Source organism: Vipera ursinii, assembly GCF_947247035.1.
Source record: "Vipera ursinii genome assembly, chromosome: 4".
NCBI classification, from domain to species: domain Eukaryota; kingdom Metazoa; phylum Chordata; class Lepidosauria; order Squamata; family Viperidae; genus Vipera; species Vipera ursinii.
The window spans coordinates 28707202-28726530 of NC_139514.1; the positions used below are offsets into that span (position 1 = coordinate 28707202).

Sequence of the window (19329 nt, forward strand, 5' to 3'; positions counted from 1 at the left end):
GCAGGGAGGGAGGGAATGCCCGTGTGTTTTGGATGGTTCACTACATAGTGAAGGGATTCCAGGTATGAGTAAATCTTAATAATGCCACTTGGAGGGGGGGGGCGAAAGCCCTAATAAGCAAGCATATACATAGAACGAAGGCTATTGCTAAGCACATTGGTTTGTGCTTAAATTGTAAGCCGCCCTGAGTCTTCGGAGAAGGGCGGGATATAAATGGGATTAAAAAAAAAGATTGCTTCCAGTTTAAGAGTCCAGATGCATTCATCTTTATTCAGAGGTAATGGTTCAGTGTTTCATATGAACTGAATTCCAAGTAACAAAGAGGATTCATTTCAAAGACACTGCATACATTTAAACTTCTCTGATTTTTCAGGGACTGTGCTTATTTTCTGATTTTTCATAATCAGCTTTCTGCCTACATATCTTCCCATTATCTTTCCCTTCATATCCCTTTCACTTGATGTCTTATTATTTCTTTTGTTTCCATCCCATATCTACATTAGAAATATTGGCATTCAGGAGTAATTCATCCCTATATCTCGTAGAATGTTTACTTAAATGAAAAAAATAACTAGTTACTTAATCCAAATAACACATGTCTCTTTAAAACCAAAGAGGGAGGGGAAAAATTAAAGGGAGGAGCAAATTCAGGGAACTTTCGGTTTGCCGACATGGCCACTATGGACGTCTGGAAGGCAAGCTCCATCTTCCGTGTCCAGTTACGCTTTGCTGGGGGATCCTGGAAATGGTAGAAAGACGCCCTGTAGGGATGACCAGCAAGGAGGGGATCCCTGTTGGATTGCGGGAGGGTGGTAGCCCTTCTGCTTGATCCAAGGCAGCCCTCCAAACCAGCGGATGAAAGACTGGTTATAGCAATATGGCTCGTCACTAGGCTGCAGACAGCCGAAGTCACACTTACCACCAGGCAATTTTAAAGTAGCGCAGATGAGACTGGGTGAGATCTACCTCTCTTAAATCATAACTATTTTTTGTACCTGCATAAGCTGCCTAAAGTACTTTCCCCCCTGTGGAGAGGGAAGGGAGATTTTATCCCTCCTTCTAGAAACAGCGGCAACTGACTATCCAGGGGAGTTTAAAACATTGAAAGAATAACTTGATCCTAATTGGAATTCTATTTTTTAAAGTTTGTGGACTAAAAGATTTTCTATGCTTACTGAAGATTGGAGTTTTTTACTTATAAGAAAGAAGCAAAACTGAAAAGATTATAAAAATTTTGGATTTAAAAGAAAACTTTAAATGGTAGGGGCGACATCTTTTGGCTAAACCTGATACTACGATTTGTTATTGCTTAAAAGAGACTTGTCCAGCATCCCAGACAATAGATAAGACTTATGTAACCTTGAGACATCAGCTGAGAGAAGCCCAGCTGTGTTCCTTATTCAATGACAATTTTTTTTTCATTCTCTGATTGTAAAGCTTTTAACCTAATACAATACTAAGAGAATATGGATGAAGAACAGGAACAGATTCTCTTTATGTTAAAAGCAATTCATCAAACCATTCTTACAGCTACTGATGAAATAAGAGGTTACAAAAAAGAACAAGATGTCAGTCCAGATATATGAACTCAAATCTTGATTACAACTAAAAAATCAGCTACACGGAATATAACAGAAAAGGTGGAACAATTAAAGATTATGACAGAAGATTCAATTGATCAACAAATACAGTCAATGGAAAACCCAGAAAAGGGAGAGACAATATGGAAAAAGGAAAAAACTTTCTACATAAATCAGAAGGAACATGAGGATCAAGAAGAAGGACACATTGAAGAGAAGATAAACAGTTCAGGACAACTATGTCGAGATGGAAAAATAGAGAGACAATTTGTTAGTCCTCTCAAAAAAATGGCGACTGGATGGTTTTTTCTACATCAAATAATCTATATAACAACACAGGGAGATTTGTTTGATGACTCAAAAGCATAGACATTGAAGACAATTTGGCAAAGAAAGAAAGCCAGAATAAGACTGAAGAAAATTGGGGTTTTGACTTACTCATGAGAATTAAAATAGAATATATTCAAATAGAATACTAGATATTGTTATGAGATGAGATTAAAAAAAATGGTCATTTATAACTTAGTATAAATATTAAGAATTAAATTTGAACATTGATTTGCTTATAAAGGTTAAATGTAAAAGTAATTAAGATATGTATAAGGTAAAAATTAATTGATGAATGTAATAAATATGTTTTTATTTAGCGGTAATAAGAATTATTAGCTTAAATACGAGATAGTAGATATTAAGAGAAAAAGACAGGAAGTATTAAATGTTGAAATAGGAGGAATTTTGGTTACTAAATTTAAGATATCTGGAAATTACCAGAAAATAAGAATATTATATTGTATTACTAATTATTTCATGTAAGACAGTGAGAACTCAAATAGATGAGATGTGTATTCTGAACATTAGATCTTGTGATGAATTGTGATAAAGGGAATTGGAGTTATTTAAAACTTGGAAACTATAAATATCAAATGTTAAATATAAGTATTAATGGGAAAGTAAAAATTGGGAAAAATTAACAAAGGACAGTGATTGTATAAAAAGATTGAATGTTAAAACAACTAGGATATGTATAAACTAAAAATAATAGATAAATGTAAGAAAGTTATTTTTTATTTAATTGATATAATAAGAATTTTATTAAAGACGAGACAGTAAATACTAAGGGGAAAAGAGAGGAAACATTTAATGTAATACTTTGAGATCTGTACTAAAGATATCTGTATGTTATTGAATTATTTACCAACTCAGCCGCCACATTGCTTTTCAAATATTTAAAAGTAAAGCTAGAAAACCATAAAAAATTTTTTATTGAAAAGTTTTAAAATACAATTTTCCTTTGAAAAACCCCCCTACCCCCTCCCTCCTCCCCTCCCTACCTCCCCCCTATCTCCCCCCCTCCCCCTCTCCCTCCTCCCTCCCCTGCCCCCCCTCTACTTCCCCTCCTCCCCCCCTCCCCCCCCGACTTCCCAGAGCAAAATACAAGGTATATATCTAAAAAACAATCATAAACAATCATAAACTAACAATTATAAACTCTAAAATCCATCACTCTCTAGCTTATATAGAGTAAGCCAATCCTTAACAATACTAAATATGTATAAAGAACTAAAATAAAAAAACTAGCATCATTCCCATCTATGTTCTTCCACAATTCACTATTACCTAAACATATTCTCACTTACACACCACAAGCACCTATCCCTATTAACCTCTCTAGCCAAAATAGGCTATAATAGATAATTCTTACACAAATTAACCCGCATTAACCCACAAAACTTTCTTCCTCTTCCTCTGTAGTTAAGTGTCCATTAATTCCAAATTGAAAATTCTGTTACCATACATAACGTCCCAAAACTCTTAAAAACCCAACTACCACTTGACTATAAGTATATTGTGGAAGTTCCATAGATTTCTACTGGTCTTATTTTTTAGTCTTTTTTGAGCGTTTTAAGGCAGCACGCGTCACCCTCTGTTCTCTAAGATCATCCAAAAGAGTTGCAGCTTGATCTCCTCCTGTACCCTTCTCGTCCATCTGTCCATCTTCATCCTCTTGACATTCTCCTTCTCCAGATCCCTCTACAGCTTCCAAAAGTGTTAATGGGGTTACTTTTAAAACATTGTTGTAAAAATCATGCGCTTGCTTCACAGTACCCAAACAGTACCTTTTGCCATCATGCATAAAGCTCAACCCAGCTGGGATCTCCCATCTGAACCTTATATCTCTTTGCTTGAGCTCTTGCACAAGAAATATAAAGTCCTTCCTTCTCTTTAAAATCTTTGGAGGAATTTCTTTTAGAACCAAAACTTCTTGACCAGCAATCACAACTTTAGTATCATAGGCAGCTTGTATAACTTCATCTCTAATTTCCCTTTTTACAAAATAAACCACCACATCTCTAGGCAACTTTCTCTGCTTAGCAATCCACGAATTCACACGAAACACTTTGTCCATGCCTTGTTTTATTTCAGATGCTGGATGGTTCAATACCCCCTCAAGAGCCTCAGAAACCAGCTGCTTTAAATCTTCCTTAATATTCTCTTTTAGGCCTCTAATTCTAACAGCAAACTGCATCTGGTAAAATTGAGCCAAACTCTGTTCGCTATCCATTTTGTCTTTTAAATCTTCAATTTCCAATACTTTTGCTTCTAATATAGCATTCTTTTGAGTCAAATCTTCCACTTGATCATCCAGCACCTCCACACATTTAGCTACTTTATGCACTGAGGACAAAATGTCTGCCTTCATCTCTCTAAGTTTCTGTTCCATCCTTTCTTCCATTCTCTGCTCCAATTTCTCCAATTTCTCCTCCATCTGTGCAAATTTAACACCCATTGACTCCAAAATTAACTGGGTATGTTTTTCAAGATCCTTCGATGTCAATACATCAGGAGAATGCAACGCCTGCAGTAATGATTGTTGTTGCACCGGAGAATTTCCAGCACTCCGAAAAGTTCTAGGGGGAGGTTTAGCCGCCATCTTTTACTTACAATTGTGACGCACTTTCACTTTAAGTTTTAAGCAAAGTCCATCAAGCTTGAGAGTAAAATAAAATAATCCTCTTCATCTCTTTATCTTTCCTTCTTGTACTGCTCTGCCTGCTCTTTTCCTTTCATAGTCTCTCCTTCAAGCAGGGATGGTCGCAGACGCCTGGCTCTGCTCCATAAAATCCGGAGCAGAGACGCTGGCCAGCTGGGAGCAGCCCAGGCTACGGGGGAGTTCAATCCTTCAGCCGCCCAAGCTCCAAGCTCAGGCGGCCCCGGAGAACTCTACCCCTACCTGGGGGCTCACCCCCTCCTCTTCTCCCGAGGAGGGGGCTTCAATTTTGCCCGAACAGCTGATCGGCGCTGTTTCGGGCGAAAAAACAACAGCTGAGCCGCGGGCAGCCCGGGAAGGCTGTCTCCGTCGCCGCGGAGCCACCGGAAGTCGAAAACCATAAATTTTTCTTTAAAAAAATAAAAATAAAGGGACGAGCAAATTCAAGGCTAAAATAATATAGTAGATAGTAGATAAGAAAGAACCATCAGCATCATAATATGCTGTGATGATGGGTGCTTCAGATATCAGCAAGAAGGAAGGCATCACTGATAAAGAGGATAAAATTATAAAGCAGAGTTGCAGAGCTGCATCGTATTTTAATTTAGTGATTGATATTTATAGGTAAATACAGAAATAATTAATATGGTTTAATTAGCAATAAGGGACGTGGTGGCTCAAAGGGACGTGGTGGCTCAGTGGGTTAGGACGCTGAGCTTGTCGATCTGAAGGTCGGCAGTTTGGTGGGTTGAATCCCAAGTGCCACGTAACAGAGTGAGCGCCTGTTACTTGTCCCAGCTTCTGCCAACCTAGCAGTTCAAAAGCACTTAAAAATGCAAGTAGAAAAATAGGGACCACTACGGTGGGAAGGTAACAGCGTTCCGTGTGCCTTTGGCATCTAGTCATGCCGGCCACATGACCACGGAGACGTCCTCGGACAAGCGCTGGCTCTTCGGCTTTGAAACAGAGATGAGCACCGGCCCCTAGAGTCGGAAACAACTAGCACGCATGTGCGGGGGAACCTTTACCTTTTACCTTTAATTAGCAATAGAACATTTTTAGCATTGTGAGAAGTGTATGTCTTTTTTATGCCTTGTCAAAATATAACATAATAAGCCCCTTGGTCTCTTCTGCTTATAGTTCTTGATCGTTAACTAAATTTAGAGTGAGCTGTGGATATGCACTTATATAGACTGACATATTTAGATAAACTATACTGTGGTTTGATGATTTTGAAATCATAGATCTTGCTTTTCATTCATTGCTTTGAATTAAGTTTCACAAGACTATATTTAGTAAAGTAGAACATTGTTACACTCTTAATAAGACAAGGAAACTTCAGTATTAATCTTTAAGAACATATGGTTATGTCTCTTTTATTTGAAGCATTGGAGGTTATATGTACAAGCTAATACACACATTCAAAATTGAAATAATAATTTTAAATAATTCTGTCATTTGCTTGAACATGGTTCCTGTGTTCTGTGATGGCTTTTACTTGTTGTCCCCTGCTCTTGAATTATGTACAGTGAAGGAAATTAGTCTTCTCTTCTCTGAAGTGAATGGGATAGAAGGATGTTTCTATCTGTGAGCTTAATGCAAATGCAGATCTAAGTAAGCAGTGTGAGGCAGAGGTTTCTCAGTTAAACAGTAAACATGGTCTTTAAAATGGTATACATGGAAGTAACGAACTTCTTAGCATGTTAAGACAATCTTTATTAATATATTAATACCTAGTTTTTTGATATGGTTATTATAGGAGAACAACATTTAATGGAAAATAACCATTGAATTTTATGGATGATATGAAAAACTATTCACAAGGATCCTTTTTTTTTCACCCCACATAAACTCAGCCCCAATTTAATGCTCAGATGGATTCCAAGTATCTTTCAGGCAAGGGAAAAAACTTAAAGATCTTTTGGAAGTACAATTGTATGAAGTTATATAAAAATATAATAATTTAAATCCATATCGCCATACTTATTGTTTACTTGATTCTTGCTTTTCAGATAAATTCCTAGGGTTTCTCTCAGTTTTTATCCACCCTAAGAAAATTCAGTGAACCTAGTTTGAGACAGAAAATAGCAGACAAGGTCACTACCCATGAAATTTTCAAGTGAAATGAGGCTGGAATAAGTAATCCCAGGTCCTCCAAATATTATGAACTAAAGTTACCAGAACCATCTGCAGCATCGGCCGTGTCAAGGACTGTGGGGGTTATGATTCAAAATATCTAGAGAGCATTAGGTTGATCTGCTTCATTTTTGTATATGCTCATCTTAAAAATTACTATTTAAGATGATTCCACAACGTGATTATTTTGAGCTGCATACTGATTAGAATTAATCATTGCATCTTAGTTCCCATGCAGAGCTCTATAACATATGTATATATAACATATCACATTAGTTTTCATTTAATTCAGAATTCCACTATTATTTAGAGAACATAAGGACTCTGAAGTGAAAACTTAAACTAAAACAGGAGTATACATTGTGAGAGATATTTCACAGCAAATTCCTGAAAACAGTGCAGCCATAATAAAATAGCAAGAGGGATCTAGTTAAATCTCTGAGGGAAGTCAGCTCCCCAGAGAAGGAAATATTAAAAGGGCAGAAAAATATATTTCCTAAAAAGAAATTTAAGAACCAGGAAAGCATGCTCAGTTTTCTTAATAGTCTCAGGTCTCCTCCCCCCCCCAAGCAGAAAACCAATTCTATAGACATGGAAATGTGAACCATTGAGAAGGTTGGAGCCAGGAGCTTAGTAAAACAAAGACATACCCCAGCCCCAGGGAAGCAGGGACTGGGACATACCATACCCACAAACAGCAAGATTCCTAGCAAGATTCCTAGAGGGGCCCACCTGGACTAAGGACACACAGGAAATAGCCTCAAACAGGAACAGGAAATAAACAAACAATATTTATAAAAAATCCACTACACACATGTGGTCAATTCTTTTTTCTGGATCCATCTTCCTGTCTGGCTTTCCTCTGCAATAGACTGTAACCCTCTTCCCAAAGCAGTCACCATGTTGTTTATGATGAAGACTTTTCTTCCAACATCTCTTAAATATTGGTAGTGTTATTATATTCATTCTTGCAGGTACTTTAATTAGACATTAAAATGCTCAGACCTATATATTAGGTTCACATACTCCACTTAGTAAAATGTTTGGTGCTGACTTAAAATCCATTGTATTTTGCAAATTATAAATTATAACTTATTGCAAAGTGTGAACCCAGTCCTTGTGTTCAGCTAAACTTAAAGCCAGCTCTATCTTTAGGTAGCATATGTATAGTTAGTATAAATTATTTTGAACTGACATATAAAAAGCCAGCAAATTAAGTAAAGCTTTTAAGGAGCTCTGCAATAGACCAAGATGTAGGATAACATGGTGTGAGTCATTCAACATGCCTAAGGCATAATATGGTTTAACTAATTTTAATTTAATTGCTGTAAAAAAACCAATCAAACAAACAATTATGGTTCATTCAGTAAGGCATGAGTTATGTTTTTATGCTATTTGTAAATTCTCTTCCTGTTTATTAGTACCAGTAGGATTCAGAATTCAGAATCTTTAACACAATTTTTAAGTCACTTTGGATCAACCTAAGACAATTCTGACCAACCATTTTTGTTCTTGTAGTTCCACCAAAGATTTCCAACATATCTTCAGATGTCACTGTGAATGAAGGAAGTAATGTGACCTTAGTGTGTATGGCAAATGGACGTCCTGAACCTGTCATCACCTGGAGGCATCTCACCCCAACAGGTAGGAAGCCATGGTTTGTACCTTTATGTTTTAAATGGCTCTATTCTCTTACATGTCATTTATAAGTATTTCAGAACATGATTTTTAACAAAAGTTTAAAAGCTTCAAATGGCTTTTATTGTCTTACTGTATATTATAAATATTTCAGAAATTCTTTTTTTTAAAAAAAAAGTTAGTTGGATTAACCATGTTACAAAGACGTTTGTGCATATGGCCATACCAAGTATTCTCTGTGTCTAGATTTGCATATTAGCATCTGTTTTTGCATAATAAAAGATAGCCAGTATCTTTTTCATTACAAAAACATTATAACAATAAAGAAACCAACATTAGCGGCAGAAAGGGAAAAGGCCTTGTTTTCTGATAATATGTTTGACATAAGTTTTTGAAAACCACAACAAGGGCTTTTAACATGGTGATAATAATTTTTTCTTACCTACAGCATTTGTCTCTTTTAATGATTTGTTCTATATTTTAACAAAGAAAACAAGTTGGTGTCTTGTTCTTTCTACCTTTTTATGTACTTTTTATAAAAGAGAAAATGTTAGCAGAAACTGAATGCACGTTCAGCCACGTCAATGACAGTTTAGTCAATGCTTGATTGCCTTGGAAAGGGCATTATCACTAGCTGACCCATACACTTAAAAGAAATAGGTTTAGATTGTTTATTTTAGTATGTCTGAAACATACCAAATCATAAGTTTCCTACCACACTAAGAATTTGTAAAATTGCATTCTCATGAAAATTTCACACATCAAGCTAGCTTTGCAGTAAAATTTTAACTCTAAGAGGAAGAAATTTATTTATTTATTCATTCATTCATTCATACATTCATTTAATTAAATATTTAAATATTTATTTAAATATTTATTTTAATGAATTTAATATTTAATTTTCTTCATCTAAATAAATAATAACATATAATGACTATCTTTCAGTAATACTTTTGAACATTTGTGCTTCACATATTTCAAAATCCTTTAGATATTCTTAAAAACCTTTTTATGTGGAATGGGCCAAAGATGTATAACTGTAGTTTACAAGGGCTGGAAAAGATACTTAAAATAGGATGGGCATTCCAAAAGCTTCATGTGGTCTCTGCCCTTCAATTCTCTTTCAGTACCCTCCAGGCAATTGTAATTTACACTTTGGAGTTTGGGATTTGACTTTTGTCTATGGTTTTTGTTGTTGCAGTTGTTGTTGAAATGGACATTTTGGCTTTAGTGCTCCAATCTTTATCCCAACAAGAGGCAAAAATATCTTAAAAGTATGAGATTTTTATCAAGCATAGTATTTTGATCTTGCTTATGTTGGTGATACATCACATGATCACTCATAATCAATATGGGCCCTGAGAGGCCAAAAAATATTGTAAAAAAATAAAAAAACTGTTTTTGGAAAGAGACATTTCATTGGAAGCATGCTCTGAGAACTCCACCTGCCTATGTCACTGTCAACCATGGTGATAATAATGATAATTATCCTACCATAATATATTCAAAGCATTCTATAACAATAGTTCATATGCACATTTGTTATGAAAATTGCACACAACAAAAACTTCCATTTCTCTTCATGATAAATGTAAAAAGCTTATTAAATCCTTCCCCTATCTTCACTTATGATGAAAGGACAAAAGGAAACAGACATAGGGCTTTATAACAAGAGCCCAAAAGCTCTTTTCACTTTTCGCATTAGAAATGTATCTGCATTAATAAAACCATATTCATGTTCCTTCTAAAGTATTAAATGGCATGAGAGAGAGAGAGAGAGAGAGACAGAGAGAGAGAGAGAGAGAGAGAGAGATTATATTATTATATTTTAAATAATGCATAGTCAAGCTCATGATATTTCCTAATGATTCAGGAAATCTATTACCATGCATAACGGTAACCAATAGATCTTATCACTTCTTTTTCTGTCTAGAAAAAGTAATATTAGGGGAATACAACAGTTTTATGTTGTTATTTTTGTGAATAAAACTGCTATTTTAGATATATGCACCTCTTTTGAGCAGAGAGACATGATTGCTTTGCTGGTAACCTTTGTATCATTGGTGGATAAGATGTTCTCTAAGACATGATTATTGGCTATGCTAATTGAATTGAATTGAAATCTTTCTAGAATAGAGATCCCCAAACCCTGGGCCGTGGCCGGTTGGAACCGGGCCATGCAAGCTGCGGGTGTGCACAAGTGCGTATGTGAAGCTCCCCTTGCTTGAGTGGCAGCTGCTTGTGCTCATGAATGAAGCTCCCCTCACATGAGTGGTGGGCATGAGCACTTACTGCTCATAACAGCTGGAGCTGTAGATGCTTCCGTGTGCCCACTTGCCATTCACAAGAAATTATCTTATGACCGCAGATCTAGAAGACTTCAAGTTGCTTGTTTTATAACTTTCCAGTGCTTGTGCTGATTTGTAAAATAATTATTGTTATGTAATATTAATTAATAAGGGACGCGGTGGCTCAGTGGGTTAGGATGCTGAGCTTGTCGATCAGAAGGTCGGCAGTTTGGTGTGTCGAATCCCGAGTGCCACATAACAGAGTGAGCGCCTGTTACTCGTCCCAGCTTCTGCCAACCTAGCAGTTTGAAAGAACATAAAAATGCAAGTAGAAAAATAGGGACCACTACGGTGGGAAGGTAACAGCATTCCATGCGCCTTTGGCGTCTATTCATGCCAGCCACATGACCACGGAGACGTCCTCAGACAAGCGCTGGCTCTTCGGCTTTGAAACGGAGATGAGCACTGGCCCCTAGAGTTGGAAACAACTAGCACGCATGTGCGGGGGAACCTTCACCTTTACCTTAATATTTATTATAAATTGTATACAAATTCAAGTGTAATGGTATCTGATATAAGTCTCAAATACTTCAGTGTTTATGATCCAGCTATATTGACTTCTAGTCAATCGTGACCTTGGACAAACCTAGACTACTGAAATGTTTCCACATTTAAATTTTGTTACATTATAGATGAATTATGTATTTAGTCAGATTAATGAGGAAAACAGAATCAAGCCCAGACCATAAATTTCAACTGAGTTATTATCAGTGGTGGGATTCAGCCGGTTTTCACCACTTCGGCAGAACCGGTAGCTAATTTTTTGTTGCCCAGGCCCAGGATGTACTTCCAGAAGTGGCATCCACACAGAGAACCAGTTCCCACTACTGGATATTATCCTTTTCAAAATAAGATAACACCAAGCAAAAAGTGTTAAAAGAACTTAGTCTTGTCAGACAGAAATATCCAGAGCATGGCATTTATGAAATTATGCATAGAAAAAAATGAGAACTGTAGGAAAGAGAGATTATAGGAATGGAATATACTGTATGATTACTTTCATTCTGGTCAATTTAATTTAATTTAATTTAATTTAATTTATTGAGATTTATATACCGCCCTTCTCCCAAAGGGACTCAGGGCGGTTTACAGGGCATAAATATAAATAACAATATAAACATTACAAACATTAAAAAACTATTAAATCAGTGCCCAAGTTAAAACAAGAATAAAACAAGCCAATAAAAACCCATGTACCCCCATCAGGCTAGACCCGCTAGTTCAAATAAATGGGTCTTCAACCCGCGACGGAAGGATCGGAGGTCTGATGTCGTCCGGAGCTCCACCGGCAGTTGGTTCCACAAAGCCGGGGCACCCACAGAGAAGGCCCTCCCCCTGGGGGCCACCAGTCGACACTCCCTGACAGGAGGCACCCTGAGGAGGCCCTCTCTGTGGGCGCGCACAGGGCGGAGGGGAATCGACGCCGGCAGCAGGTGGTCCTCGAGGTATCGCGGACCCATGCCATGTAGGGACTTAAAGATCATAACCAAAACCTTGAACCTTACCCGGAAGACAACCGGTAACCAATGTAGCTCACGGAGCAAAGGTGTAACATGGGAGTACCGGGAAACTCCCAAGACAACTCTCGCGGCCGCATTCTGTACCAGTTGGAGCCTCCGAGTAGTCTTCAAGGGAAGTCCCATGTAGAGAGCATTACAGTAGTCTAGGCGAGAGGTCACGAGCGCATGAGTAACCGTACATAAGGCCTCCCGGTCCAGATAGGGCCGCAACTGGCGCACCAGGCGAACCTGGGCAAAAGCCCCCCTAGTCACGGCCACTATGTGATCCTCCAAAGTGAGTCGTGAATCTAGGAGGACTCCCAAGTTGCGAGCCCTATCCACAGGGGGTAAAAGCTCACCCCCCATAGAAAGAGATGGAACATCCCAAGTGTCCCGGGGAGACGGAATGCACAGCCACTCAGTCTTGTCAGGGTTGAGTTGAAGTCTGTTCCTCCCCATCCAGACCCGAACCGCCTCCAGGCAACGGGACATCACAGCGAGGGCATCACTGGGGTGGTTTGGGGTCGAAATAAAAAGTTGGGTATCATCAGCATATTGATGATACCCAACTCCAAAACCACGAATGATCTCACCCAGCGGTTTCATATAGATGTTGAACAGGAGAGGCGAGAGGACCGACCCCTGAGGAACTCCACAAGCGAGAGTCCTAGGGGTCGACCTCTGCCCCCCTGCCAACACCGACTGCGAGCGTCCCAGGAGATAGGAGGAGAACCACTGAAAAACCGTGCCTCCCACTCCCAATCCCCTGAGACGCTGCAGCAGGATACCATGGTCGATGGTATCGAAAGCCGCCGAGAGGTCTAATAGGACTAGGACAGAGGAATATCCCCTATCCCGAGCCCTCCAGAGATCATTCACCAGTGCGACCAATGCCGTCTCCGTGCTGTGCCCGGGCCTGAAACCCGATTGGTAAGGGTCCAGATAATCCGCTTCATCCAGGACCAGAGGGAGCTGATGCGCCACCACACTCTCAACAACCTTCGCAAGAAAGCGAAGGTTGGAGACTGGACGAAAGTTGTTCAATACAGCTGGGTCCAATTATACTATCCTAAAACAGATTGAAGCTTATCAAATCATCAGTCAAACTTCTGGCTAAAATCTAGGGTAAAGCAAGTATGGTTTCCAGAAAAAATATGTTTCCTTGATAAGATGTACAAAAATGTTCTTCAGCTTTCTCCAAGCTTGCATCTGGGGGCAAAGAAACAGGGTGGCAATAGCACTCCTAAAATATAAATTCTAAAACAATTTTTAAATCTCTATTTGAAATAATCTACTGAATTTCAAGTCCTGTGTTGTCACTGTACTGGTTCTCCTCTTATATCTATACTGTGACCATTAGTAGAAATATCCAGAGCATGGCATTTATGAAATTATGCATAGAAAAAAATGAGAACTGTAGGAAAGAGAGATTATAGGAATGGAATATACTGTATGATTACTTTCATTCTGGTCAATTTAAATTATACTATCCTAAAACAGATTGAAGCTTATCAAATCATCAGTCAAACTTCTGGCTAAAATCTAGGGTAAAGCAAGTATGGTTTCCAGAAAAAATATGTTTCCTTGATAAGATGTACAAAAATGTTCTTCAGCTTTCTCCAAGCTTGCATCTGGGGGCAAAGAAACAGGGTGGCAATAGCACTCCTAAAATATAAATTCTAAAACAATTTTTAAATCTCTATTTGAAATAATCTACTGAATTTCAAGTCCTGTGTTGTCACTGTACTGGTTCTCCTCTTATATCTATACTGTGACCATTAGTAGAAATATCCAGAGCATGGCATTTATGAAATTATGCATAGAAAAAAATGAGAACTGTAGGAAAGAGAGATTATAGGAATGGAATATACTGTATGATTACTTTCATTCTGGTCAATTTAAATTATACTATCCTAAAACAGATTGAAGCTTATCAAATCATCAGTCAAACTTCTGGCTAAAATCTAGGGTAAAGCAAGTATGGTTTCCAGAAAAAATATGTTTCCTTGATAAGATGTACAAAAATGTTCTTCAGCTTTCTCCAAGCTTGCATCTGGGGGCAAAGAAACAGGGTGGCAATAGCACTCCTAAAATATAAATTCTAAAACAATTTTTAAATCTCTATTTGAAATAATCTACTGAATTTCAAGTCCTGTGTTGTCACTGTACTGGTTCTCCTCTTATATCTATACTGTGACCATTAGTAGTTTATTCATGAGTGCAAGAAGTGCCACAGAATGAGGAAAGACATCCAGAAATATGTTTTGTAGCTTCAGCTCATCCCCATTTAAAATGCTGCAAAATAAGTAAGGAATAGCAATGCTGCCAAAAAGAAATTGGTACGTAGAAGAATCTAGGCCAAAAAATAACATGGAACAGAGCCAGTAAGATGGAATGTTTCCTCCACTGAATTTTGAAGAGACTATTGCCTAGCTATTTCCTTCTGTTGTTGTCAGTATAGATGTAAATGTGCCAGCTATCTAGGGAGATATGCTTGGATATGTGCTCTTCTTGTCTATTCTCTTATCCCTTGCAAAACATAGTCGTGGCGGGAAGTCATATCTTATCAGGCATTTGATCTTCTTTCATAGTAGAATTTAATTTGCTCATTATTTTCTAGGGTTTTTCCTCTCTGATATTTCAAGATGTTTTCCCTGATATTTTATTGGAAGCATAGAAGTATTAGGGTACATGTTGTAAGTACATTGTTTTTCTTCCATCAACCTGATTTTCCCTGATGTATACCCTACAATTCAGTAGGTTGCAATGCACTGAAATGCTAGTGAGACCAAATCATATGTAACATATAGATATACAGGTACAAACATACGAACACTATATGGTGTTTCATTCATTAATCAACATATTAATTAGAATACAATATAAAACATTATTCTTGTCCCTATGAAAATAATTACTCTTCAATAAATGAAATTGGAATAGGCAACGTGGTTCTCAGAGGACTAATAAATCCTATGAGAAGTAGGTTGGTGTTCATCAGGTTCCCTGTCCCACCTTTTTTTTTTGCTTGTTTTGTTTTTTATTGCTTTTTAAAAAATAATTTAAAAAAGAATGAAGCTGGCATGCTCCAAACAAAGCATGCAGTCTTGTGTGTCTGCAATAATATCTTTGCCCCCATAAAAATCCCACTGGACTTGGCATGGACTGCCAAAGATTATCCTGAAGAGCAAATTAACATTCTAGTAAATGGGTGTTTTGTGATTCATACCTTCATATTGTTTAACTCAATAACCAGTCTGTACTGGAATCTACATCTACAATGAGAAAGTTAGTACAGAGCTATATAATCAAAGTAATCAGTTTGGATTGTTGCTATGTACCAGCTTCCATACTATGTAGCAATTTTGGTGCCTGAGTTTCTTGACTCTGTGGCTAGGTTGGTGATGGACTTTCCCAGGCTTTTAGGTCAGAATATGGAACTGAAATGGTATTGGTTGTGCTCTTGGATGACCTCTGGCAGGGGAGCAGTACATTCATCAATGCTCTTTTTGACCTCTCAGTGACCTTTGATGTCATCAATCATGGTATCATTTGGAAGATAGGAGTGGGCAGCCATGTGTTGTGCTGGTTATCCTCCTTCCTCCTATTCCAGTTGGTATTGATCAGAGGGGGAAGGGGTCCAGCCAGTAGCACTACTTTGGCTTGGTCCTCCCTCCCTCTCACTTTTTTAACATCTACATGAAGCCACTGGATGAGATGATTTGATGGTCTTAGATTACGTATAATCAATATGCTGATGATATCTACCTTTATATCTTTATCCCAGGCTGCCTGAATGATGCTGTAGATGTCTTTTCCCAGTGCCTGAAGGTTATAGGGTCCTGGATGGGGTGCAATTGGCTTTGGCTCAACCCAGTCATGACATTTGCCTTCTGGTGTCAAAGATTTTTTACCTTTGGTTCCGGATGGGTGGGATCTAGCCCTGGTGTGATATAGGGGTGTTCTTTTGCATTCACAGCTCCTGCTGAAAGACTAAATGACTAAAACAGCATTTGAATAATTAGGGATTGTATGACAAATGCATCCATTGCTGGACTGGGAGGCTCTAACCACTGTCACTCATGTCCTCATGACCTCTCTTCTGGATTACTGCAATATGCTCTTCATGCAGCTTTCCTGAAAAGTATTTGAAAGCTTCAACTGGGAAAGAATGCAGTGATACAGGTATTAAATGGAGGCAGGTACTTGATACATGTAACACCACTGCTTTGTGAGTTGCATTGGTTATCAGTGTGTTTCCAAGTGCCATTCAAGTTGTTAGTTGTCACCTTTCAAGGCCTTCATGGCTGGGGACCAGGTTACCTAAGGGAGTGTCTTTTCCCAGTTGTTTCTACCCATCCGATCCAGTCTGGCAGGATAAACATGCTTCAAGTCCTGTCAACCAAACTAGTCTTCGACTTACTATCATAATTGAGCCCAAAATTTCTATTGCTAAGCAAGATGGTTGTTGTGAGTTTTTCCCCATTTTATGACCTTTCCTGTTAAGTGAATTACTGCAGTTGTTAAGTTAGTAACATGGTTGTTAAGTGAAACAGGCTTCCCCATTGACTTTACCTGTCAGAAGGTTGTGAAGGGTGATCAGATGACCCCAGGATACTACAACAATCATAAATACATGCCTGTTTCCAAGTATCTGAATTTTGATCATGTGACCATGGGGTTGCTGCAACGGTCGTAAGTGTGAAAACAGTCATAAGTCACTTCTTTCAGTGCCTTTGTAACTTTGAATAGTCACTAAATAAGTGGATGTAAATTGAGGACTATCTATAATGTTGGCTTGTGGGGACTAGGCGGCAAGCTTTCTATACTGTAACTCCTGCCTTTGGGATCATTGTCCCTCCAGAGATTAAGATATTGGCTTTTTGTGATGCCCAGACCTGGAGAGCTTTATATGCCCAGACCTGGAGACCTGAACGTATTAATAGCTCTGTTTCCTGGTTAAACATCTATGGATTATAATTTTGCTCAGCTGCTGTATATACAGTATTTGGTTTTTAATTGGTTCAAATTGATTTTATGATTGTTCGTTGCCCAGAGTCAGTTGTTTGAGGTGGATAGCCATATAAATTTAATAAATAAATAAATCTTTGGGACATGGTTAGCAACTGTTATACAGAAGTGATTCCTAGTTACAGTACTTTAGCTCCTATCGTGCAGTTCTCAATGCTAGGGTAAAATGCCCAGAGATATCCAAAGAGTCATGCTACTTTCTCAGTGGGGTAAGCAAAGAGATGTGTGTCCTAATTAGGAGGAGCTGCTAGGGATGTCTCTTCAGATTTGTGTGATTAGTATTGGAGAGAGTAAGCATAGGTAATTCACTCAAAGCAGCAGAATTGTTCAGTAGTGTTCACAAATTGTCGTCCATTTGTATCTTTCTACCATATTATGTTCCTGTAACTCAGTTTACAGTCAGTTGTCAGTTTGGGAACTGAAGGACAGATCAGAAGGCTATTCCTGTTTTTGGTCTGTTATAGTGCAGAGCTGGAGCATGCAAGCTAGATGAACTGCAGTAACTCCTCTAATATGGAAGCAAATCCTTTTGCCTGATTCCAGCTTATTGTGGTCCACTCAGTAGAGGATTCTAAATGTCTTCAGTTTATTGGCATATCCACCTCACAAACCCTTAGGAGTGGTTTGTGGTTCTCTCTGAATTTTCAGGCCTTTAGAATTGTTTCAAAATAATCCTGTTTAATATTTTCTCAGAAGAATAGTTTTTGCCATTCCTTTTGACTATTGTTTGTTTACATTCTTGTTCCTTCTTTTCACCACATTGTATCGAGGGGCCTGGCATAGGCTGTGAAAGTTTAGAGAGGAATAATAAGCAATCGTTTCTATGCTTTCCCCCCAAAAAACCCCTACTTGTTACCGGAGGAGAAAAAACTGATTTAGCTGAAGTGGAAATAGAAGGAAGTAAAAGCATATTTCTACACAAAAGCAAACTCCCTTATGTTCTCTTACATGATATATGGAAAAAAAAACTTTCAACAGAAAAAAAATACACGGAGCTCAGGGTTGAACTAGTCGGCTGATGAAACATCTGCAAGCAAAGAACCAAGCTCACAGAGCCCCAAGGACTACAGGGGAAAAAAGTGTGATATTTCTAGCTTTTGAAGCACCACTTCCCAAATACCTACCTTACTTGCAGCAAGATTGTTTTCTTTCCTGATCGTGAAATTATCACTGTCAACCATGACACAAGAGCCTGAGGAAAAGAGATTTTAGATGAGATATGAGGAAATAAATCCTTTAATAATTCAGAAGGCAAATATCAGTCAAATCATCTTTAATTCTTGGAGGTATTCTGGAAATGAAAAAAGAGATGCAATTTATTAGAAAGGACATGAGCCTCTAATTCAGGGCTTTTCAACCTTTTCACCCATTGTACCACTTTTAGGATAAGGCAATATCCGAGTACCACCAGTCGCCCAGCAAGGTGTCAAAAAATTGACCAAAAAAAAGGGGAAAGAATGATAAAGTACAGGTAGTCCTCAACTTACAACAATTAGCTTGGTGACTGTTCGAAGTTACAACGGCACTGAAAAAAGTGAATTATGACCATTTTTCACACTTATGACTGTTGCAGCATCCCCAGGGTCATGTGATTTACATTCGGATGCTTGGCAACAGATTCATACTTACAACATTCAGTGTCCCAGGGTCATGTGATCAATGGCTGGGGGGCGTGGCCAGCTCATCACTCAGGTTGCGGGGTGCCTGGGGCGGTGGGAATCCATGGGTCTCTGGTGGAGGGGAGTGGGACTGGGATGGGTGCCTTCTCTCTCTCCCATTGTCCTTTCCTTCCTCCTTTCCTTCCTTTTCTTCTCTCCCTCTTTGTCCCTTCCTTCCTTCCCTCCCTCTCGCCCTCCCTCCCATTGTCCTGTGCTACGTCGCCCAGATCCCAGCCTGGTTTTGGTGCATTCTCATCCAAACGGAGCAGCCGGGCAAAGTAAACCACCAACATCACAGCCCTGCCTGTGCGTGCGCAGAGGCAGAGGAGAGTGCATGTGCCTCAGCCTCTGAGCATGCACAGGCAGGGTGGGGATGTCGCCAGTTCACCTCCCGTTTTCAGGTATATACATTATGAACCGGCTACTTCTCCCAGTCATTTTTCTCCTACC

General features: G+C 38.6%; 1 protein-coding gene across 2 annotated transcripts in view; it reads left to right on the plus strand.

The window, feature by feature from the left end:
* Positions 1 to 19329, plus strand: part of LSAMP (limbic system associated membrane protein) — a gene marked incomplete at both ends in the record, with an annotated part of 509570 nt that overhangs the window by 333537 nt on the left and 156704 nt on the right. For both annotated transcript variants that reach the window (XM_083362799.1, XM_083362800.1), the window contains one exon: positions 8224 to 8349. In XM_083362799.1, coding sequence (XP_083218925.1) covers positions 8224 to 8349 — 126 coding nt within the window. The remainder of the gene's footprint in view (positions 1 to 8223; positions 8350 to 19329) is intronic.